Consider the following 25,015-nt stretch of genomic DNA (forward strand, 5'->3'; position numbering starts at 1 on the left):
AATTGCTTGCCTTACTGTTCACACACCAGAAGTTCTGTGCTCCATTCAGTTTGAAGCCTTGAAATTTGTACTTGGGTGGGGTCCTAGAAAGCATGTCCTGATCCTTATCACCCCACTCTCTGCTCTGGTGCCTCCCCGTGGAGGGTAACATACAGTAACCAGCCTGGGGTTCTCTTTCAGGACAGAAACAGTAGTAGAGAAGCTGCTCACCAACTGGATGTCCATCTGTCTGTATGCTTTTGTAAGGGTAAGAATTCTCCATCCATGGGAAGGGTGGGGAAGCCAAGAGAAATGGAGACTAAAAGAATACCACAACCCTGCTACATTAATATAGATCAGCAGTCTGAGCGCCTGCTAAAATGGTGTCACAAATTACCCTGTGTGCAGAGAGCAGGAAAGGAGAGCTGGGTTGCTCACAGCATGGGTTGCATCCAGCACTTCATCAACTCCCTCATCTGCACTTTTAAATAAGCCTGCAGCCAAGGGCTAAGCTGGACTGTTGCATGCCCACATGTTGCTCTGGCAACCACAGCCCTACCACTGTAATAGCTGAGTGTCTCACACGCATTAGTGGGATGATCTGCACAACACCCCTGTGCGGGAAGAAACTGGTGTGAGCTTATGATGGGGTTTACAGACCCCACACAAAGGCTAAGGGAGTGAAGGAGTATTGTGGGCCAAGAGGGCCCTACCCCTCAGCAGCTGGTGAGCATGCACCAAATGGAGGACCTGCTTAAAAGGGGACTTTGACAGTCAAGCAGGCGGAGAGTGAAGGAGAGGCTGTCTGTAGGGAGGATGCCAGATTGCTGCTTCTGGGACAGAGCAGCCTACAGAAGAAGGGTCTGGACTGTGGGTAAGACCTGGCCAGGAGCCCCTGCTTCCTGACAATGGAGAATACCTGGACCCTGAGACATGAACTGAGAAGTCCCCATTTGGCTGTTTGAACTGTTGAGACTCATTGGGAACTCTGCTAGGGAGAGGCAGAGTGCTGTGACCACATCCCAAACTGAAGAGAGAATGGGGTGGTAGGAGTTGGCCCAGGGGAAGCTGGTCTGATGTATTGGCCAGAGGGTGCTGAAACACTTCTTGACCCTTCTCCCTTGGGCCCTGCACTGGGACCTGGCGGAGAGGTACCATACCCCTGTCTGGCTGGGAGAACCTGGGGAGCACTGGGGAATGAAGGACCATAACCCAGCTGCTAGGCTTGTGGACTGCCTAGCAAGGCCATTCCAGACTTTGGGGGACAGTTGAGCCAGAACCTGCCCACAAGGCCTATGCAGGCTCCAAAGTGAACCTGGCTACAGAGCTCCATTTTACAGATGAGGAAACTGAGGCATGGTGTCTTGCCCCAGGTCACTCAGGGATGCTGTGGCACACATGGAATTGAATCCAGGTCTCATGAGTTCCAGTTCAGTGCCTTAGCCCCACCAGACAGTTTATCCTGAACATGGAGCAGGGATGGGATGGGTGGAACCCTCCGACTTGGATTCTTTGAGTTGCTTTGTTGACTGGTGCCTTTGGCTATGCTCCTGGAGGTAAAGGGGTCCATGTTCTGAGGCCTGAAGTCACTGTCAGGCAGAATGAAAGTGACTTCTCTCAAGAGTTGAGCCTCTTTCTATCTCTGCCAGGACTCTGTCGGCGAGCCGCTGTATATGCTCTTCCGTGGAATTAAGCACCAAGTAGATAAGGGACCAGTGGACTGGGTAACAGGAAAAGCCAAATATACCCTGAATGATAACCGCCTTCTGCGAGAAGACTTGGAGTACCGGACTCTGGTGAGAACTCCCTACTGCACATCTCTTTGTGCCTTCTCTTCCCTCCTTGTTCTGAACCAATGAAACACCATCTCCTAATCCAGTGGTTCTCAACCTGTGGTGCATGGACCCATGAGTCTGCGGGACTATGTCTAAGGGGTCCTCAAAAGACTTAGACTGAAAACTGTGTGAACAGAATTCAACTATATACAGGCAATAGATTTCCAAAGGGGTCCGCACCTTCATTTGAAATTTTAGGGATCTGCAAATGAAAAAAGATTGAGAACCACTGTCCTAATCCGCCCTGAGTCAGGACTAAACCTACCCACTCGCTAGTGTCCTATAACTGCCCACTGGAAGCCATAGCTTTACACCAGGATCTGGGGTTGGCATATTCCCCAGTGTAATTCAGAGCTGCTCTGCTATTGGTGGCCTGAAAAGGTCCAACAGCCAGGGACTGCCAGAGCAGAGCAGTATTCTAGCCACATCTCCTCCTCACCGGCTACATCCACTGCGGAATCATGGGAGAAGGAGGAGGGGCCGCAAGAGGCTACAGCAACTCTTTTCCAGCTGATGAGGCCGCCTACATAGAGGCAACCTTCAAGAAGCCTGCTGAACCAGCTTTACATGCCCTTCATGCTACTTGAAGCAGGACTGAGAATCTGGCTCATTATATTCATGGTATTCCCTTCCCCAGTGGTCTGGAAATGTAAAAGGTTTATCATTAATATTAATCACTTATTAGTGGTTTGCTAATTGTAAGTGTAACTATGGGGGGAGGGGAGTGCAGGATTGATTGCTACTCAGGCTCTTCACCTTATGCAGCCATTTCAGCTATCTTTTCTTTCCCCAGACTTTAAATGCTTTGACTCAAACTGAAGCTACTGTGGGAGAGGCAGAGGATTCTCAGGGTGTCTCTGTGAAAGTGCTAGACTGTGACACCATAACACAGGTGAAGGAGAAAATCCTAGATCAGATCTATAAAGGAACGCCATATTGTCACCGCCCAGACCCAGACTCCCTGGACCTTGGTGAGCACAATTCATTGATAGCTCAGTGATGAGGTTGAAGAGTGGGGTTATCTAATAACTGGCTCCTGTGCCATTGGTATGCCTCTCACTGTCCATTCAGCAGAGAATGGAGACAGTCCCTGTCCCCAGGAGATTATGTTCTAGTCTGGATTCAGTGTGACACGATCAGTGGGGGAGAGGGATAATAGCAGGAAGTGGGGCGGAAAAGAGGATACTTGTAATCTGCTGCTTACACCTCTTGTTTGCATGGTCCCTTGTGTTTTTTTCACTTTTTGTCATTGGAAGTAGCTACTGGGCCTGACTGGTTATTGTCAGAAGGGTTGTAGAGGAAGGTGGTCTTTGAGAAACGATTTGAATGAGGAAAGGGATGTGTGTGAAAAGCATATGGGATCAGAGAGGGCACTCAGGGTGTAGGAGACAGCATGGGACTGGTGCAGAGGTGCTAGAAGGTTATGGGCTCAATCCAGCTCTTATCGAAGGCAGTGGCAGAACTCCCATTTACTTCAGCAGTGCAGGATCAGCCCTAAGTGGGCTAATGAAATGCAGGGCTCGTGTTGGCGGATAAGCTCTCCAATTTTTCCTCTTTTGTTCCTTTTTCTCAGTTGGCAGCAGTCAGGCATCTGCACACTGATGTATTCATAGGACATGCTCTCGCTCAGTAATGAATTGCGTGATTCAGTGTTTGCAGCTTACTCTGGACACACTTCTTGACATGCCTCCCTCTTCTCCCATCCCTCCTGGCCTCTGGGATGTGGAGCCATCTTCCTGTCTATAATTGCCGTTGCTTAGGAGGGAGGGAGAGGATGACTATGGCCAACAGAATTACCAATGAGTAATGATCCCATATTGATGCTGAAAGCTCAGGTTTTAGCTTGGCAAGGAAGGCTGAAAACACAAGTCTGAGTTCCCCTATATTGAATTCTGTAGCACTTAGAACTCCACTCTTCATTCAAACCATTCATTGCCATTGCAGCAATTAATCCACGGATGCAGACAGATAGAAAGAAGGTGGTGGCAGCAGCTCAAACAGGTTGTTGGGCCCCCCTCTCCTGTGCAGAGAGGCTGCTGTGCTCCCAGCTTTACAAAGTTTGTAGCCTATGCACAATGAATGCCAGGCAAGGGTAAGATGCCCATGTCTGCGCTAGCAGGGTGGCTGGGATGCCTTTACTCATTTAAAGTTCTTTGGAGCAAGGACAATATCTTCATGTCTTCTGTGAAGTTCTAGACATTCTGGCAATAATCTGCTGTCCTTTGTCAAATAATGTTTAGAAGTGTGAGCAACAAGAGTGATGTAGTGGCGGGAGTCTGCTATAGACCACCGGACCAGGGGGATGAGGTGGATGAGGCTTTCTTCCAGCAACTTGCAGAAGCTACTAGATTGCACGCCCTGGTTCTCATGGGTGACTTTAATTTTCCTGATATCTGCTGGGAGAGCAATACAGCGGTGCACAGACAATCCAGGAAGTTTTTGGAAAGCGTAGAGGACCATTTCCTGGTGCAAGTGCTAGAGGAGCCAACTAGGGGGGGAGCTTTTCTTGACCTGCTGCTCACAAACTGGGAAGAATTAGTAGGGGAAGCAAAAGTGGATGGGAATCTGGGAGGCAGTGACCATGAGTTGGTTGAGTTCAGGATCCTGACACAGGGAAGAAAGGTAAGCAGCAGGATACGGACCCTGGACTTCAGGAAAGCAGACTTCGACTCCCTCAGGGAACGGATGGGTAGGATCCCCTGGGGGACTAACATGAAGGGGAAGGGAGTCCAGGAGAGCTGGCTGTATTTCAAGGAATCCCTGTTGAGGTTACAGGGACAAACCGTCCCGATGAGTCGAAAGAATAGTAAATATGGCAGGCGACCAGCCTGGCTTAACGGTGAAATCCTAGCGGATCTTAAACATAAAAAAGAAGCTTACAAGAAGTGGAAGGTTGGACATATGACCAGGGAAGAGTATAAAAATATTGCTCGGGCATGTAGGAATGAAATCAGGAGGGCCAAATCGCACCTGGAGCTGCAGCTAGCAAGAGATGTCAAGAGTAACAAGAAGGGTTTCTTCAGGTATGTTGGCAACAAGAAGAAAGCCAAGGAAAGTGTGGGCCCCTTACTGAATGAGGGAGGCAACCTAGTGACAGAGGATGTGGAAAAAGCTAATGTACTCAATGCTTTTTTTGCCTCTGTCTTCACGAACAAGGTCAGCTCCCAGACTGCTGCGCTGGGCAACACAGCATGGGGAGTAGGTGGCCAGCCCTCTGTGGAGAAAGAGGTAGTTCGGGACTATTTAGAAAAGCTGGATGTGCACAAGTCCATGGGGCCGGTCGAGCTGCATCAGAGAGTGCTAAAGGAATTGGCGGCTGTGATTGCAGAGCCATTGGCCATTATCTTTGAAAACTCGTGGCAAACGGGGGAAGTCCCAGATGACTGGAAAAAGGCTAATGTAGTGCCAATCTTTAAAAAAGAGAAGAAGGAGGATCCTGGGAACTACAGGCCAGTCAGCCTCACCTCAGCCCCCGGAAAAATCATGGAGCAGGTCCTCAAAGAATCAATCCTGAAGCACTTACATGAGAGGAAAGTGATCAGGAACAGTCAGCATGGATTCACCAAGGGAAGGTCATGCCTGACTAATCTAATCGCCTTCTATGATGAGATTACTGGTTCTGTGGATGAAGGGAAAGCAGTGGATGTATTGTTTCTTGACTTTAGCAAAGCTTTTGACACGGTCTCCCACAGTATTCTTGCCAGCAAGTTAAGGAAGTATGGGCTGGATGAATGCACTACAAGGTGGGTAGAAAGTTGGCTAGATTGTCGGGCTCAACGGGTAGTGATCAATGGCTCCATGTCTAGTTGGCAGCCGGTGTCAAGTGGAGTGCCCCAAGGGTCGGTCCTGGGGCCGGTTTTGTTCAATATCTTCATAAATGATCTGGAGGATGGTGTGGATTGCACTCTCAGCAAATTTGTGGATGATACTAAACTGGGAGGAGTGGTAGATACGCTGGAGGGCAGGGAAAGGATACAGAGGGACCTAGACAAATTGGAGGATTGGGCCAAAAGAAATCTGATGAGGTTCAATAAGGATAAGTGCAGGGTCCTGCACTTAGGACGGAAGAACCCAATGCACAGCTACAGACTAGGGACCGAATGGCTAGGCAGCAGTTCTGCGGAAAAGGACCTACGGGTGACGGTGGACGAGAAGCTGGATATGAGTCAGCAGTGTGCCCTTGTTGCCAAGAAGGCCAATGGCATTTTGGGATGTATAAGTAGGGGCATAGCGAGCAGATCGAGGGACGTGATCGTCCCCCTCTATTCGACATTGGTGAGGCCTCATCTGGAGTACTGTGTCCAGTTTTGGGCCCCACACTACAAGAAGGATGTGGATAAATTGGAGAGAGTCCATCGAAGGGCAACAAAAATGATTAGGGGTCTGGAACACATGACTTATGAGGAGAGGCTGAGGGAACTGGGATTGTTTAGTCTGCGGAAGAGAAGAATGAGGGGGGATTTGATAGCTGCTTTCAACTACCTGAGAGGTGGTTCCAGAGAGGATGGTTCTAGACTATTCTCAGTGATAGACGACAGGACAAGGAGTAATAGTCTCAAGTTGCAGTGGGGGAGGTTTAGGTTGGATATTTGGAAAAACTTTTTCACTAAGAGGGTGGTGAAACACTGGAATGCGTTACCTAGGGAGGTGGTAGAATCTCCTTCCTTAGAAGTTTTTAAGGTCAGGCTTGACAAAGCCCTGGCTGGGATGATTTAATTGGAGATTGGTCCTGCTTTGAGCAGGGGGTTGGACTAGATGAACTCCTGAGGTCCCTTCCAACCCTGATATTCTATGATTCTATGTTATAAAATAGTAAGTAACAATCCTAATAGACACAGGGCCTTTAAAGATACCTTTTCCTGTAACACATGCTGCACATTTGTGCTGTTTTGTATTACAGCATAGAAATTGTGTGGTTACATTATTGCAATGTACATATCCAAAGGGGTAGAGTGTGTTGCTGCTGGAACTTTACCCCGCATTTCCTAACAGCTATGAGATTAAACTTTCAGCACTCATGCAGTGCACTGCTGATACAATTCTGGCATGTTATTAGTCTTACTTGGCATTGGTTTCTGCTTATTGAAAGTGAAATATACAAGAGAGTTTTAAAGACAGTTCAACTTTCACAGTAAACGTTTTTTTTATTTTCTGTTTTCTGTGTTTTGATGACTGCAGAGTGGAGATCAGGTCTGGCTGGTCACCTGATCCTTTCGGATGAGGATGTGACCTCTGTCATTCAGGGGACCTGGAAGCGCCTGAACACTCTTCAGCACTACAAGGTCAGAACTGAGCATTCTTCTTCCCTTTCCCTTTTCAGTGACCTTTCAATTCCAAGTGTACACTCCGCTTCTAGATTTGACTCTCGCCTGATCCCATCTAAAGAACGTTTTTAGTCCCACCTGTGATGTGGTCAAGCCTCTGACTTGCTCATGACACAGGAACTGCTGTTCAGTCAGTGTAACCTCCTCTGTACTCTGCATCTCCACCTCTGACAGCTTGAGCCAGGGATGCTGGGGAGGCAAACGGTGTCTGAATATATAGCCCTAAGCTAATTTCTGGAGATGCTGTAATCAGGGCAGGGTTGCTGGATCTGTTGGTTAGCGCCTAAGTCCTTTGACTCTGGAAATTAAGACTTAAATCCTACCTTCACTCACAATTGAAAGCAATTTTGGTGCACCTCTTCCTACTCCTACCATAGATTTGTCACCATCAAAGAACCAAGCAGCAGTCACACAAGGATTGTGGGAATGTGAGGAAAAGTGATTAGACAAATGGGTCCCTTTCTGGGCACATGGAAAATTTGTGGGGCTAGGAAATGGCAGCTGTGCTGTTCAGCACTTCACTCTGTGTAATTGATTCTAAAGCCAGTATGGACCATTATCTTTCACTTCTCCTTTAGCCTCTGTCAAATGCACCCTTCACCGCAGTATCTGCTGTCACTCTACCTCTATACTGCTCACCCCCTTCTTTCCTTCTTTCTCAGTATCTTCTTTATTTAAGGTTGTAGAAGTTGGGTTGCACTAGACTGTATCTCACTGCTGTCGTTGTCGATACACCATGTTGCAGACCTGCAATTGTGTAACTCTTCTGTCAGCAGGAGACAGGCTTGCTGGTTGAAGTCAATATAAGGGCTACTTGCCAGTATAGCAGATGATGGTCTCCAGAGCTGGGATGAGGCTGCTGGGAATGAAAAATAATGTTTAAAATACCTTGCCCTTACCTTGCCTCAAAGTACCTGACAGACATCATTGACCCTCACAGCCCTTTTTACAGATGGGGAAACTGAGACATGGAGTGTTGAAGAAACTTTACCAAGCTCACAGAGTGAGTCAGTAGCAGAGCCAAGAATGGAACCCTGGGGTCCTGAGTCCTAGTCCCCTCTTCTAACCAGGAGACCATTCTTTCTTGTGGGTGGGCTGTTGTACTGTTTAAAGTCTGCCTGTCACACTGAGGAGAAATGTACAGCATATTGTTAACCCAAGTTCTGCTTGTACACAGGTGCCTGATGGAGCAACTGTAGCTCTGGTCCCACGTCTGACCAAACATATCCCCAGGGAGAATCAGGATTACGTCCCTGGAGAGAGTGAGTCTGATGCTTAAGGCCTTAACGTTCCATCCTCATAAAATAGTTTCACAGAGTCCATAAGCTGGCAAGCTAGGACTTTGTACTCCCAGGCAATAGACTTAACTTTATGGTAACCCCCAATAGCTACTGGGTGAGTTGGGCCTTCCTCACTATTAGCATTGACAGGATAGCCAAACTGTCAGCTCCAGGAGCTTCTGTAAGTGTCTGGGAGCCAGAGGCCCCTAAAAACAAGAAATCAGGGCCAGCAAGGAGAGTCCAGCTTGAGCTGGAATCTTCTAGTTGCTAACCACAGGGGCTGGGTGCAATCCATAGCTAATAGGCCCACCAGTTAATAAACCTAGGGCCTCGGCATAATCCCTATCTTGCTGCATGTTCCCTTAGTGCAGGGAAATCTTGGGGCGGCAAGTGGCTCCAAGCAACGTGGCCAGTCTCTGAGGGGAGCCTAGAGATTTCAGTAGTATTTATGTTTCAGAAACGCCGATGCTGGAAGATGCAGATGAGGGTGGAATAAAACTTTGGCACCTAGTAAAACCAACTGAAGAGCCAGAGCTCCCCAAACACAGGCGAGGAAGCTTACGGGATCGGGAGCGAGCCAAGGCCATTCCTGAAATTTATTTGACACGTCTCCTCTCTATGAAGGTAGGAAAGAACATAGTGTTGGATTAGCTAAACTGGGTCATGCCTAGGATACTTCCTTCCCCAATGGCCAAGGCTTGGTGCTAAACCCTCAAGCCCCAGGGTGTGCTTTGCCAGCTGTGCAGCACTGCACATGAGGAAATAATTCTTTGCTGCCCAGATTACTGATGTATTTATTTGTTGGTTTCCCTGTAACTCCAGCACCATAATATCTGAGTTACACATGGTAAGGGAGTTGTGCTCCGGCTCTGCTCCAGCTCCAGGCAAGAACCTGCCGCTTCACTGCTCTGGAGCTGCTCCGCGCTCCAGCTCCTGGCTCCGCTCCAAAGCCCTGATTTACAGACAACCCATTACCAACCATGAGTGGAGCTCCATTGTTACCCTAATATCACAAAACCAAGGTCAGACACTTCATCCAGATAACAAATCATTGTATCAACCAGCCAGTATTCAGGCTGTCCGACTGCTACTGACAGAGATTGCGCTACAAGATATCCTACTGCAAAGAAGAAAGTTCTCCATGAGGAAGACTTACTCCTCTAAATGGAAAGGATTTTTAATTTTGGGCAGCCCAACACAACCATGACCCATTGAAAGCCTCGGTACCTAAAATCCTCGATTTATATTCTGCATTTTTGAAACATTCTGGATGCTTGTTCAGCTCCATCAAAGTCCATCTTGCAGCAATCTCAGCATACTCCTCACCCATGTAGTCATGTTCAGTTTTTTCCTGTATCCCACAGTATCTAGATTTCTACTTGCTTATCCACCAATCAGAGAACCCCCTCTGACCTGGGATCTTAATATTGTCCTTACAAGTTCCCTGGAGCCCCCTTCGAGCCTCTCTCTTTATAACACCTTACTCGCAGGACCGCCTTTTTGTTCACCATCACATCAGCCAAACAGGTCAGTGAACTTGCATTGATCATGGCTGACCCTCTTACTCAGCATTCCAGAGAGGGAAGGTGGTGGTCAGACATCATTCCCAGTTTTTTCCTAAAGTTGTCAGATCTCCTGCTTTCTTTCCCAAACCCCATTCCTCTTCAGGGACAAACTAACTTCGCACCGGGGATGTTTCACAAGCCTTGTTCTATTATCGGGAAAGGACAAAGCCCTTCAGACAGACTCCTTGTCTTGTTGTTGCCATCTGTGGTGCCTCTCGGGCAGGCCATCTTCCAGAGAATACCTCTGTGGATTACCCAGTGTATTTCAATCTGCTATCGCATGGCTGCTACCCTTCTCCCTGCAAACATCAGAGCTCATTCCAGTAGAGCACAGGCTGCTCCTCTGCCTTCTTCAGCTATCTGAACCTGGCAAGGCAGCTACGTGGAGTCAGCCCCGTACTGCTGTTAACCGCTATGCTCTTGACCTGGGGCAAGATGAGATGCCAGATTTGTTAGGTAACGTCACAGACACGGTTCAGTCAGTGCAGGTTTGGACTCCTCAGTGTCACCTTCCAGATGGGCCACTGCTCATCAGTCACCTAGGAAGAGATCCACATGGACGTGTACTTGAACTGAAAACAGTTACTTACCTTACTGCTTTGACACATCATCATCCTGGATCTCATGGCCCACCCTCCAGCCCTGCTTTTTGCGAGCCTCTTTCCCTGCCGTTCTGAATTAGTGACAGAACTGAGTGATGGTTGTGGTAGCTGCTCTGCCCTTTATGCCCTTGGGTGGGGAGCGGGGGCACAAGGACACGCATGGTGCAGGCACAGTCGAACGGACACTCCTGATCAAATATTCTGATCTCCCATTCATGGGACACATGTGTACCTACAATGGGATCCATGCAGACAACAGCCTCTCATAGAAGGTAAGTGACCACTCTTTACAGATGGGAATTGAGTATAGCCTTCTATTTTATTTAAAGTTAATTTTGTAAGGCAGTATTACGCTACCGTGGGTTCGGCTCTGGTGTCGACAGTTTCAAGCTCAACAGAGTGAAAGTCACCTCTGCTATTTGCTTCAGATTTAGTCTCAAGGAACACATAAAGACCCAGGATAGTGACCATACACGTACTTACAAGTATAAGGTCTAGTCTGTTTTACAAGTTTTATTAAAGGTACAGTTAAAGTTATGATTAACCAAATATATAGAAATTTTATACAGACCTATGCACAAGTTACAAATATAGTCATACTTGCATTCTTAATGATATTCTTAAGGTCTGATGGCTGCCTTGCTAATCAGCACTAGAGGGATGGTTCCCGCTGGAGTTTCCTCTAGGGCAGGGGTGGGCAAACTTTTTGGCCTGAGGGCCACATTGGGGTTGCAAAACTGTATGGAGGGCCGGGCAGGGAAGGCTGTGCCTCCGCAAACAGCCTGGCCCCTGCCCCCTATCTGCCCCCTCCCACTTCCCGTGCCCTGACTGCCCCCCTCAGAACCCCCGACCCATCCAACCCCCCCGCTCCTTGTCCCCTGATCACCCCCTCCTGAGACCCCTCCCCCCCGACCCTAACCACCCCTGCCCCCGGGACCGCTCCCCCTATCCAACCCCTCCCTGTCCCCTGACTGCCCCCCCCAATGCCTATCCACACCCCCGCCCCCAACAGGCCCCCCAGGACTCCCATGCTTATCCAGTCCGTCCGTTCCCCGTCCCCTGGCCACCGCTCCCCACCCCACAAGAACCTCCGCGCCATCCAACTGCCCCTTGTCCCCTGACTACCCCCCAGGATCCCCTGCCCCTTATCCAACCCCCCGGCCCCCTTACCATGCCGCTCAGAGCAGCATGTCTGGCAGCTGTGCTGCCTGGCTGGAGCCAGACACGCTTCTGTGCTGCCCTGCAGGATTGCGCAGCCCTGCTGCCCAGAGTGCTGCTCGCGTGGTGGCATGGCTGCAGGGGAGGGGGGACAGCGGAGGAGGAGACAGGCAGGATGGTCCTGCGGGCTGGATGTGGCCCACAGGCTGTAGTTTGCCCACATCTGCTCTAGGGAGCTTAACTTTCCTAATCTGGGCACCCTCTATTTTATAATGTGATTCTGACTATACCTCATTAGGATTTATGCATATAGTGTACCTGCAGTTAGGGTATGTGTTAGAAAAATATGACTACCCAGGTATGTTGTAAGCAAAAAAAATTACTCATATTGTTAATTTTTCACAATATCACCCATTGGCACCTCTTTTCCTATAATCTTGCGGCATAGGGTCATTCTTTGGTCACTTATTTATGTCAAGCATTCTTTAAGCCTATGGCATAGTATGACTAAACTCAAATCTCACAGGCCTCACCCTGTAGGCCTTATGTTTCAGCCCTGCTTACTTAGATACCTAATACATAATTATCCCTTCTGACTACTGATCAATCTTATATTTCTATAATCCTACAATTTAAATCTATTTGGCATCCAATGATTATATATATTTTAGTTAATTGTAACATCGCACAATAAATGAACAATAAACTAAAATCATTGGCTACAGGAGACACAGTGAGACTAGTGTCTTGTGCAGGGATTCTGTGGCACGGCTGGGAAAATAATCTCTTGAATCTGTCCAGTGCCTTAAACACAAGTCCACCCTTCCTCACATGCACCCTATTGTGGAAGGTTGTGTTTCCTTGTTCTTAGCTTACAGAAACAAAGACATGCTCAGCAAAGAATTCTGATTTTTTTTCCCCCTCCCTTATCCTTTCCCCAATAACAATAGTCTTTACTGAGTTCAGTCTGGATTTCACTGAGACCATAGTATGGAAATTGCTGTCCTCGGATAGGTGTCAAAACTCCTTCTTGTGTCTGAAGAAGGACCCTTTTCCCTCCTTATTCCGCTTGATCTATGAGCAGCCTTCAGCATGTGAACTGCACCATCTTTTGTTATGGGCTATCTCTCATTCCTTCCTATTGTGGTTCCGCTCACTTTACCCACCCTCAGACACCTCCTTTGGTTCCCCAGCAATTTGAGGATCAAGTTTAATATTCCCCTTGTATACAATGTGGTTCTGATTTGGTGGGAGGGCTACTTCTGAATGAAAGGAAGTGACCTGCAATGAGCTGGAAACAATTGAGCCAAATCAATCGGAGTGGAAGAATTTAATCAGAAAAATGGGAATGGTAGTTGGGAATTGCTTAAGAACACTTTACTAGATGCCCGAAAAGCCACAATCCCAGTCAAGGAAGAAGTCTGTACTAATTAATTGAATAGGTTTAGAGGGGAAGTGAAGGCAGCTATAAAAAATTAAACAATAATATATAACAAATGGAGGAAAGGGGAAATTGATAGTAATGAATATAAATCAAAAGCTGGGACTTGTAGACAGCTGACAAAGGAAGCAACAGGACATAAGGAAAAATCTATGGCCAGCAAGAGTAAAGGACAGTAAGGAGTTTTTAAGTATATTAGGAACAAAAAGTTTTAAAAGATTTAAAAATGGTATTACTAAATGGAAATGGTAAAATTATGAATAGTAATCCAGAAAAGGCAGCAGTGTTCAATAAAAAGAAAAGGAGTACTTGTGGCACCTTAGAGACTAACCAATTTATCTGAGCATTAGCCGTATGGAGTTATGCTCAAATAAATTGGTTAGTCTCTAAGGTGCCACAAGTACTCCTTTTCTTTTTGCGAATACAGACTAACACGGCTGTTACTCTGAAAAGTGTTCAATAAATACTTCTGTTCCGTATTGGGGGGAAAACAGATGTCATACCATATGATAACACTCTTTCTATTACACAAGTATCTCAGGAGGATGCTAAAGAGCAGCTATTAAAATTACACATTTAAATGAGTGGGTACAGATAACTTGCATCCAAGGATTTTAAAAGAGGTGGCTGAGGAGCCTAATGGACTGGTAGTGTTGATTTTTTTTCAGTAAGACTTGGAACACTGGGAAAGTTCCAGAAGACTGGAAGAATGTCAGTATTTAAAAAGAGCAAAAGGGATGACCCAGGTAATTATAGGCCTGCCTGTCTGACATTGATCCCAGGGAAGAAAATGGAGCTGCTGATACAGGATTAGATTAACAAAGAATTGAAGGAGGGTAAAATTAATGCCAATCAAGATGGTTTTATGGAAAATAGATCCTGTTAAACTAATCTGATTTTTTTTTTTTTACGAGATTACAAGTGTAGTTGAGAAAGGTAACCGTGTTAGGCTTGGTACCACATGACATTTTGATTGGTGCGAGGGAACTAGAAAAAGATAAAATTAACATGGCACACATTAAATGGATTAAAAGATGGCTAGCTGTTAGGCTGCAAAATGTAATTGTAATAGGGGATCTTCATTGAGTAGGTGTATTTCCAGTGGGTCCTGCAGGAATCAGTTCTTGGCCCTACGCTATTTAAAATTTTTATCAGTGACCTAGAAGAAAACACAAAATCGTTACCGATGAGGTTTTCAGGTTACAGAAAAAATTGGGGAGTGGTAAATAATGAAGAGGACAGGTCACAGATTCAGAATGATCTGGATTGGTTAGTAAACTGAGCTTAAGCAAACGACATGCATTTTAATGTGGCTAAATGCAAATATACACATGAAGGAATGAAGAATGCAAGTCATGCTCCTAAAATGTGGGACTATCCTGGGACACATGGACTTTGAAAAAGATGTGTGGATCATGGTGGAGAATCAGCTGAACCTGAGCTCCCAGTGTGATGCTGTGGCCAAAAGGGTTAATGTGATTCTGGGATGCATCAACAGGGAATTTTGAGTAGGAGGAGAGAGGTTATTTTACATCTATATTTGTCACTGGTGTGACTGCTGCTGAAATACTGTGTCCAGTTCCAGTGCCACAATTCAAGAAGTATGTGGATAAATTGGAGAGGATTCAGTGAAGAGCCACAAAAATGATGAAATAATTAGAAAACATGCCTTATAGTGGTAGATGGAGCTCCTTGAGTCTATTTGGCTTAACAAAGAGAAGGTGTCTTGATTATAAGTACTTACATGGGGAACAAATATGTAATTTTAATCTCTTCAATCTATCAGAGAAGGGTCTAACGTGATCCAATGGCTGAAAGGTGAAACTAGACTGAAGTGTAAATTTTTAACTGTGAGGGTGATTAATCATTGGAACAGTTTACCAAGGTTTGTAGTGGATTCTCCATCACTGGCAATTTTTAAATTGGTTGGATGTTTTTCCATAAAATCTGCTCTAGGAATTACGTTGAGGGAGTTCTCTGGCCTGTGTTATACAGGAGGTCAGACTAGATGATCACAATGATCACTTCTGGCCATGAAATCTATGAAAACCTTTTCCCTACCAAGGCGCTGAAATATTTATTTACATTCTTCCTATTCATTTTGCATGATCTTTGCTTGTCCACAGGGGACCCTGCAGAAGTTTGTGGATGACTTGTTCCAGGTGATCCTCAGCACCAGCCGCCCTGTGCCTCTGGCTGTCAAATATTTCTTTGACCTGTTAGATGATCAAGCAATGCATCATGGAATCCTGGACCCTGAGACCATTCATATCTGGAAGACAAACAGGTATGGAGTCGTAGCAGCCTGACACTTCCCTAGGGCAAACTGTGGCCCCTGGAGTACTTGCTAGTGGTCACATGGTGCTGGCAGCTCCTATTTCCATTGGAGAGAAACAGTAGAGCACCCATGCACTGTTGATTGGAGATTTTAGTTAGCAGTGTCTCTAGGTCCACACCTGGACACTAGACATCCTTGTGCTCTGGTGTGAGCGTATATTGGTAGGCGCAAACTCACCACCGCTTCAGTTCCTTCTCAATCGCCTTTGTCTCACGACAGTTTAGAGTAGTGCCCACTGCTTCTGTAGCTTCTTTGTTGTTTTAGGCTTAGTTTGTTTCTCATAGCTCCTTGGTGGTATATGCTGTCAATGAAAGATTGTGACAAGCGCACATCAAATTCTCTCACAGCACTTTAAGGATCTTCCGTTCTGAGTCTATTACTACCTATTCATTCCTCTGCTTCTTGTTCAAAACATCATAGAATCATAGAATATTAGGGTTGGAAGAGGTCTCAGGAGGTCATCTAGCCCAACCCCCTGCTCAAACTAGGACCAACGCCAATGAAATCATCCCAGCCAGGGCTTTGTCAAGCCAGGCCTTAAAAACCTCTAAGGATGGAGATTCCACCACCTCCGTAGGGTAACCCATTCCAGTGCTTCACCACCCTCCTAATGAAATCGTGTTTCCTACTAGCCAACCTAGACCTCTCCCACTGCAACTTGAGCATTGCTTCTTGTTCTGTCATCTGCCACTACTGAGAACAGCCAAGCTCCATCCTCTTTGGAACCCCCCTTCAGGGAGTTGAAGGCTGCTATCAAATCCCCCCTCACTCTTCTCTTCTGCAGACTAAGTAACTCCAGTTCCCTCGGCCTCTCCTTGTAAGTCATTTGCCCCAGCACCCTAATCATTTCTCTTGCCCTCCGCTGGACTCTCTCCAATTTGTCCACAGCCTTTCTATAGTGGGGGGACCAAAACTGGACACAATACTCCAGGTGTGGCCTCACCAGTGCTGAATAGAGGGGAATAATCACTTTCCTCAATCTGCTGGCAATGCTCCTACTAATACAGCCCAATATTCCACTGGCCTTTTTGGCAACAAGGGCACACTGCTGACTCATATCCAGCTTCTCATCCACTTGTAATCCCCAGGTCCTTTTCTGCAGAACTGCTGCTTAGCCAGTCGGTCCCCAGCCTGTAGCGGTGCATGGGATTCTTCCGCCCTAAGTGCAAGACTCTGTATTTGTCCTTGTTGAACCTCATCAGATTTCTTTTGGCCCAATCCTCCAATTTGTCTAGGTCACTCTGTATCCTATCCCTACCCTCCAGCGTATCTACCTCTCCTCCCAGTTTAGTGTCATCTGCAAACTTGCTGAGGGTGCAATTCATCCCATCATCCAAGTCATTAATAAAGATGTTGAACAAAACCGACCCCTGGGCACTCCGCTTGATACCGGCTGCCAACTAGACATGGAGCCGTTGATCACTTCCCGTAGAGCCCGACAATCTAGCCAGCTTTCTACCCACCTTATAGTCAATTCATCCAATCCATACTTTTTTAACTTGCTGGCAAGAATACTGTGGGAGACCGTATCAAAAGCTTTGCTAAAGTCAAGATATATCACGTCCACCGCTTTCCCCATATCCACAGAGGCAGTTATCTCATCATAGAAGGCAATCAGGTTGGCCAGGCATGACTTTCCCTTGGTGAATCCATGTTGACTGTTCCTGATCACCTTCCTCTCCTTCAGGTGCTTCAAAATGGATTCCTTGAGGACCTGCTCCATGATTTTGCCGGGAACTGAAGTAAGGCTGACCGGTCTGTAGTTCCCCGGGTTCTCCTTCTTCCTTTTTTTTTAAACATCATTTATGGTAGCTGTCACGTTGGACAGAAGGGTGGGCAAGCTAGGGGAACTCATTGTTGATCTCACCTCCCCCACCATCACTAACTTCTACAATGTTAAGGTGATCCTATGCCTTCATCCTCTCTTCTGCCAAGGCACCTCTGGTCATCACTGAACTGGTTTCGAACAGGACAGGGCAACTGTACAGCCAGTTATTGGCTGCAATCTCTTTAAATGGTTTTCTTTTAATGACCCGCTATGCAGCTGTGGTAAACATCAGACTGTTTATATACTTGACAAGCGCCCACTGACTTATTTTGATAGTGGGCTACCAGCTCTCCACCTGGCTGATGATGACACCATCAAATGACTGGGCACATTGCACATATGGTGATACATTTCTTCTCTTCATGCCTAAGGTCTCCTCAGAGTTTCATATCAACCAGGACATTCGACTTCCAGTGTTTTTTACCTAAAGCTTCATTCTTTGAGGGAAAAAGTTAGTCTCCATACTCTGGATGTAAGGCAAGCACTCACCTTTTACCTTGACAGAACTAAGCCTTTCAGGGTTCCCCTAGACTCCTCACTTTCTTTGCTAAGAGGATGAGAGGCCAGCTGATCTCAATTTAGAGACTCCGTATGTGGGTATCTGTGTGTGGGCATCTGGATGTATGCTAGCTTACTATGAAGCTTCTGAGGTGGATCATAGTCTGGTAGGATGACTGGTCATTTGATCAGGGCTCAATCCACCTTGATAGCCCTTCTCAATGACATTCCTGTCAGGGACATCTGCATGCCATGGGGAGGGCACCACATGATCCTCTGTCCACATGTGTGACAGAATCACAGGTCTGATGCTCTGGAACTGCTCGGTATGAAGCCAGTCAGGACTCTGGGTAGCGTGCTCCCCTCAGGGCACTCTTTCCAGGACAAAAAGCCTCCTTGGCTACAGCCTTCCCAGTCTGACCTTAGAGAATTCAGCATCCCTGTTCCCACCGCACCCTTCCCCTTGGTGGGGAAGCCAGAGGGCCCTGCGCCCCAACTCCGCAGTCAGACGTGACTCTCAGCCAGTGTTGTAAAGCAGAAGGGTTTATTGGTCAACAGGAACACAGCGTCGCACAAAGCTTGTTAGCTCAGAAGTCAGTTGTCGTAAGATGTTACCTGTGTGGTGCTCTGCTGTATTCAATGGTGATAACAGTTGGCTGCTGCATGTGTGGTCCCTCTGTATGCTACCCCGGCTCTGCACAGATAGCTGACACAGCAGACTCCGAGAGAATCCCCAATGACCACAGACTCTGATAAGGTACGAAGGCACCCGGCCAGGTTTATTGTGAAATGAAACACAATAATAGTTCCCTGCAGACTCTACAGGACATATGACGGATATGTGCCTCTGACAGTGGACCGGCTCAGTCAGGGGCGGGACTCTCCACTGCCCCCTAGGCCAGAGAAAGTCAGCTCCTCAGGGGTGCATTCTTATACACCAGTACAAACAAGTTACACATCACTCCAGCCGTATTGAGGTACAACCCCTCTGCATGTTAGGGTGCCACCACTCACCTGGTACACCTCTCATATGGTTTGAACAAAACAACTCTATCCATCATATTCTCCTTTTGACCCTGTCTTTAAGATGGGTCAGCCTGTTCCTTATTATCTCTGTGGAATGTGTTCATACCAAAATGTTCTGGTGCCATCCTGGCACATGTTCATCTTACTAGTACTTGGTACTTTTTAGGTATGTGTATAATTGCAATAATCAGCCGCCTTCTTGCCAACTTCTGTGAGCAGGGCCTGCCTCTGGCTTACAGCTTTAGCAAAGTCTTGATCATTACTTTAGTTCAGGCCTCAGTCCTCATACTGGGCCTCTGATAGAAGCCTTATATTTCAGGGTCTCATCTTACTACGTTAGTGACTTTCAGCAGAGTCCATCTTGGGGGAACCCTGTGCCAGATGGCCTGGACTCCCCCCTTCTAGTGCCCGACCGCAGATTGCCTTAGATCCTTCTGCCTGGCTTCCAAGCCACCCACTGCTCCTCCTCTGGTCTTTTTCCTGCTTCCCGGGCAGTGTCACCTGGTCGCACCCCCCACCCTGGGTCTCAGGTTACGAAGGGCGTGGGCCATTGCCTACGTGTAGGCAGCTGGGCAATCTCACTTGCCCTGAGGGCCTCAGCAAAAGTCACACACCCAATTCCCACCACCTAGGCATTGGTGCATTACACAGGGAAACTGAGGTACACACAGTATTAGCATAGGACAGTAAGACACACATGCAACATAACAAGGTGAATAAAACCTACTTCGTCACAATATGTTCTCCAAACATACATATCACCTGTGCCTCCAGATCCACATGGCCTTTGGTGATGCCTCAGGTTTATGCTGGATCCCCTTCCTCTGCACTCACCTCCATATTAAGATACTGGTTTTGGAGTCTCCTACAGTAGAGTACCCATAGAGACATATACTCAAAGAAGAGGTTACTTGCCTCTACAATAACTTGAGTTCTTCTAGATGTTTTGTCCTTCTGCGTGCTCCACTTCCAGCCTCCTTCCCCTCTGTTTTGGAGTCTCTTTGGGCTTTGTGGCTGAGAAGGAACTGGAGTAGCTGTGGGTTTGCACCTAACTATATACCCTTGCACTGGAGCAAAAGGATGTGTAGTGTGCAAGCACAGACTCTGTTAACTAAAATCTCCAATTGAGTGCACAAGCGTGTCCACATCTTACAGTGGAGCGCTCATAGGGACAAAATATGTTGAACTTAAGTTACTGTACAGGTAGGTAATTTCTCCTTCAGAGGACAAAGCACTTAGTGCACTAAAGACAGCTACAAATTCAGGAATACTGCATGCGAGGAAGGGCATTAAGTGGTGGTGAGTGAGATGGGGAAGGTGCTCAAGAGACAGTATCCCTGTAAAGATGTGGTCTGCACTAGGAAAGTTGTAGAACCACAACCCTAGATCTACCTGGAGATGTGTTTGTAACAGAGGAGATTAGTGACTCAGCAATACAGTAAGATGGGGTTTCCTGATTTGCAGAATGGCCTTATTAACCCTCACAGCTCCAGATCTCAGCCTGCAGCTTTTGATGTGCATGTGGCTGTCCATAGACTCTAGGTTTGAAAAAGGCCTCACAGGATGGCTTTTCTGGGAATGTGATGTGATAAAAGTTAAATTTCTCACAACAAAAGGGATTCTGCTTTCTGAGAGGCTCATCTGTGCCTTTTTCTGAATGTACAGCACTGGCTGCTGGGTCTTCCATTAGATTTAAACTCTGGCCAGTTCTCAGTGGCTTGGGAACCTTTCTGTTCTAGCTGAATTGGGAACTCCATGCTGATGTTGAAGTGCTTTGCAATAAGCAGGATTAGTACCTCCTTTGAGGGCATGATACTCATCACTGCCTCTCCTCATCCCTCCTCTTTGCAGCCTGCCCCTCAGGTTCTGGATCAACATAATCAAAAATCCCCAGTTTGTGTTTGATGTGCAGACGTCGGACAATGTAGATGCCGTGCTCCTGGTCATTGCCCAGACCTTCATGGACTCCTGTACTATTGCTGACCACAAGCTGGGGCGGGTAAGCATGGCAGTGGGGTGGAGCAGCCAGTGTGTGCAGTGTGGTGAGATTTTGAACACTGTGTATCCTCCAAGCTGCATCTTGTTTTGAAGTGCTGTAGAGTCTGCATGCTCGAGGGAGGTGCAGGTTCAGTGTCGGGGAGAACAGTGTTTGTTACTCCATTCAGATAGATGGATCAGGTCCCTTTGCTACTCTCTGTTTGCACATTGTGTGCTGTCCCTACAAACTGATGAGAGAGTGAGACATTTTGCCTGAATGTTAATGTAACATTGGAATGGTGCCCCGGATGTGTGAGGTGCCTGCCCAGATAGCTGAAATACTGCTTTGGATATGATGTGCCAGACAGGTTCCGAGACAATAATGGGGCTGGGGAGGAGGGATAGATGACATCAGTAACATTTCTAGGATGATCACGGAAATGGAGGGCCTACTTTATGAGAGGAGACTGAAAGAGCTTGGCTTGTTCAGCCTAGCAAAATGAAGGTGAGAGGGGATCTGGTTGTCCTATATCTATCTCAAACTTTTGTACTGGTGATCCCTTTCGCATAGCAAGCCTCTGAGTGCAACCCCCCCTTATAAATTAAAAACACTTTTTAATATATTTAACACCATTATAAATGCTGGAGGAAAAGTAGGGTTTGGAGGGGTGGAGGCTGACAGCTCACGACACCCCACGTAATAACCTTGTTACCTCCTGAGGGGTCATGACCCCCAGTTTGAGAACCCCTGCTCTATATAAATGCTCATGGGGGTAAGCACCAGGGAGGGAGAAGAGCTGATTAAGCTAAAAGACAACATTGGCACCAGAACAAATGGGCATAAATGGGCCATGAATAAATTTAGGTGGGAAATTAGAGAGAGGTTTCTAAGCATCGGAGGAGCGAGGTTCTGGAGCAGTCTCCCAATAGGAATAGTGGGGGCAAACATCCCAACTAGTTTTAGATTGTGAACAGAATTCCATGACAGGGCCGCCTGTGATAGCAGGGGACTGGACTTGATGATCTAGGGTACTCCTTCCATTCCTTTGTTCCTACATTACAAGGTTACACAACAAGGCTAACTCACAGCATGGGGGAGGAAGGGCTGTTTGATTTGTCTTTCAAATTTGATTAGCTGGCTGAAAATTTTATTTAATTTCCTGTAGATGTCATGGAAATGTGGCTGGCTGTAATAAAAAAATTAGAAGCAATGGAGCAGTTTGCTTGTCTGTACAAGGTTAATGCTGTGAGGTGTAGGGGAGATGAGCCAACAAGCAGGAATGGCTAAATATCAAACATGGGTAGAACCATATCACTCTGGTGGCTTGTGGCATCTCCAGCCTCCGCCCTATGTGGTGTTTCTCACCCTCTCTTTTGAGTGATGAAAGGAAACAAGTTCTGTGTCTCTTTACCGAGGGGTCAGTGACTGCAGGTGGCTGTGAGACCCTCAGGGAGGGCACTCCATGCATGGGTGGGGCAGTGAGGAGCAAGCAGACAAATGGGGCATTGAGGCTGCAATGATGCAGAGAGAAATGCCATGAGAAGAAACTGGTTGTGGTAGATGGGAAGGGGCCTTGAAAGCCAGGACAGAAATTTTTGTGTTCTCTAGGGCCTATAGCACTATAATTAGAGTCTAGACTATGTCAGGGTCTCCTTTCCCTGTTGGAGACCAAGCTAGATGGGAATCCCTGAGTCTGTATTAATGGACAGAGGCGGTCCTTCCTGACATTTGAGGTCATCACTTCCTGTTCCTTTAACAGTTGGTTAGTACAGCACATTCCTTCTGTTAGGCAGGTGGTACTAGCCCATTAGGATAATACTGCCTCCAGCTTTCATAGAATACCAGGTCCTTAGTGTACCTGTCTGGGGGCCTCCCACTAAGAGATGTAGATTGGATACAACCATGTGATGGCTGTTGTCTCAGGCACCCACTCTCCACTTGAGGTGGCAGGGAATGGTCCCTAGTCTGTGCTCATGTTGAGAAATGTTTGCATAATTGGCAACCCTTGTGGGTACCTAGAGCCTGGGGCAGGGCCTCCCTGCCACTGTTGCAAGAGAGGATTGCCTGTTCTCTGCACATCTTGCAGGGAAGGGGCAGGTTCTGCCCACCTCTATGAGAGCAGGGAAAGGACAGAGGCTGCCTGTCCCTGCGGGAACCCGGGGTTTGTATCTCCTTGCCCTGGTCTTGGTTTCTGTAACCTGTCAGTCTGTTTCTGGCCTTTAAAGGACTCACCAATCAACAAGCTGCTCTATGCCCGGGACATTCCTCGCTACAAGCAGATGGTAGAAAGGTAAAGTCTGAGTGAGCAGGTGGGGACAGCTGGGTTGTTTGGCAGGGGGAGGAGGCAGCAGAGGAGCAGATACCGCATTAATTGCCCATGTGCTCCCATTGCGTAGGTACTATGCGGACATTCGCCAGACCATCTCCGCCAGTGACCAGGAAATGAACTCTGCCCTGGCTGAGCTGTCAAGGGTAAATAAAGCAACTTATTTCAGAAATCAGTGCATTTTCCATTGGATTCCACAGGGTGGGCAGTCTGCCTCCCTGGCACAGAGTCTGCATTAGCCTTTTCCCCTAGAATATCCCACCACTGCTCCCACCAGAATTCCAGTGTTAGTGCTGGCAGGGGCCAGGCATTTTAATCACGGCATCATGACTTGGCTCACATGAGGTCTAGACCACATGGTGGTTGAAAAACACTGGCTGCTGGTGTCTTGTCTGTGCTTGCCCCAACATCACTGCTAGCACCAATGGAAAGTTTTAGGGGAAAAAAGACCAATGTAGCTAAGGCTTCTGAGCGCAGGAGCAATGAATTACACATATTGAATCTATTTCCCCATGTTAAGTATCCTCACACCTTCTTGTCAACTGTCTAAATGAGCCATCTTGATTATCACTACTAAAGTTTTTTTTCTCCTCCTGATAGTAGCTTATCTTAATTAATTAGCCTCTTACAGTTGGTATGTTCCACCTTTTCATGTTCTCTGTATATGTATATATATGTGTGTGTGTGTGTATATATATCTTCTCACTATATGTTCCATTCTATGCATCTGAAATAAATTTGTTAGTCTCTAAGGTGCCAGAAGTACTCCTGTTCTTTTGGCTGATTATGTTTGTTATATTACCATAGAATTACTCAGGTGAACTCAATTCGGTGGTGGCTCTGCATGAACTCTACAAATACATCAACAAGTACTATGACCAGGTGAGTGCAGCTCTGGCTTACTGGCTCCAGCCTCAGTGGGCGATTTCACACACATCCCTCCCTGTCATTATCTTATGCTTGCCCTTCATAGGTTCATCTAGTCCTGTCTCCTGTTGGATTCGTGAACAAAAAAATTAATAGTCAAGGACATCATAAATGTTCCACTGCCCACATAGGACATAGGCCCATATTTTTAAAGGTACATTGGCAATACTGCACTCAGTTTTGCAACACCTAACTGACTGAAGTGCCTAAATCTCACTTTCAAAAGTGCTTTAGGTACTTAGAGCCTAAATCCCTTTTGAAAATGAGGTTTAGACTCCTAAATCGGGTGGTGCAGTGCAGCAATGCCTAAACACATTTAAAAATCTGGGTCAGATTAATTGACCTCATCGAATAGGAAGAAATGTATATTTTGTCACAACAAAAGAGCCTTCACTCTCACCCAGGGATTGTCAATATTGATGTGTTTTTGTTGGTATCTAAATATTTTAGTTTAAGGCATAGCTTAAAAGGGAAATGATCAGTTAAACATCAGTTAACAATAGAAGAATTTGAGATTGCAGTTTCTTGATATTGTTATGTGTATTTTAATAGGTAAAGTGTACAATATAGATTTTTACAGTGAAAAGTATGCGTGAGGACTTACATTTGAGACTTTCATGTTTACATATTTAATTTTTGTTTCTTTTTCAGAGGGCTTTGAAGGGATTTGAGATTACTGATGAAAGAATATTATCTACTTTGGGGAAGAGTTAAGGCTGTTTTGCTGTAATGAAACATGCATTTCTTTGTACTTAATGAGAATAATGATTTTGTTACATTTGCAGTGTAAGATGTATGCATTTCCGTGCATCTAATTGTTAAGGAAATGATGTTAGAGAGACAAGGTGGGTGAGGTAATATCTTTTATTGGACCAACTTCTGTTTGAGGTTAAGTACGAAAGCTTGTGTC

At 46.6% G+C, this 25,015-nt stretch overlaps 1 protein-coding gene across 11 annotated transcripts in view; it reads left to right on the forward strand.

Annotated features, from left to right (window-relative positions):
* The window catches only part of PLXNB1 (plexin B1), a 191,024-nt gene that overhangs the window by 161,169 nt on the left and 4,840 nt on the right, over positions 1-25,015 (forward strand). For all 11 annotated transcript variants that reach the window (XM_073350752.1, XM_073350762.1, XM_073350758.1 and 8 more), the window contains 11 exons: positions 181-247; positions 1,629-1,775; positions 2,608-2,785; positions 6,993-7,096; positions 8,316-8,400; positions 8,876-9,042; positions 15,311-15,471; positions 20,726-20,873; positions 23,078-23,142; positions 23,249-23,324; positions 23,986-24,060. In XM_073350752.1, coding sequence (XP_073206853.1) covers positions 181-247; positions 1,629-1,775; positions 2,608-2,785; positions 6,993-7,096; positions 8,316-8,400; positions 8,876-9,042; positions 15,311-15,471; positions 20,726-20,873; positions 23,078-23,142; positions 23,249-23,324; positions 23,986-24,060 — 1,273 coding nt within the window. The remainder of the gene's footprint in view (positions 1-180; positions 248-1,628; positions 1,776-2,607; positions 2,786-6,992; positions 7,097-8,315; positions 8,401-8,875; positions 9,043-15,310; positions 15,472-20,725; positions 20,874-23,077; positions 23,143-23,248; positions 23,325-23,985; positions 24,061-25,015) is intronic.

The sequence above is a fragment of the Lepidochelys kempii genome, chromosome 7, assembly GCF_965140265.1.
Source record: "Lepidochelys kempii isolate rLepKem1 chromosome 7, rLepKem1.hap2, whole genome shotgun sequence".
Classification (NCBI taxonomy): Eukaryota; Metazoa; Chordata; order Testudines; family Cheloniidae; genus Lepidochelys; species Lepidochelys kempii.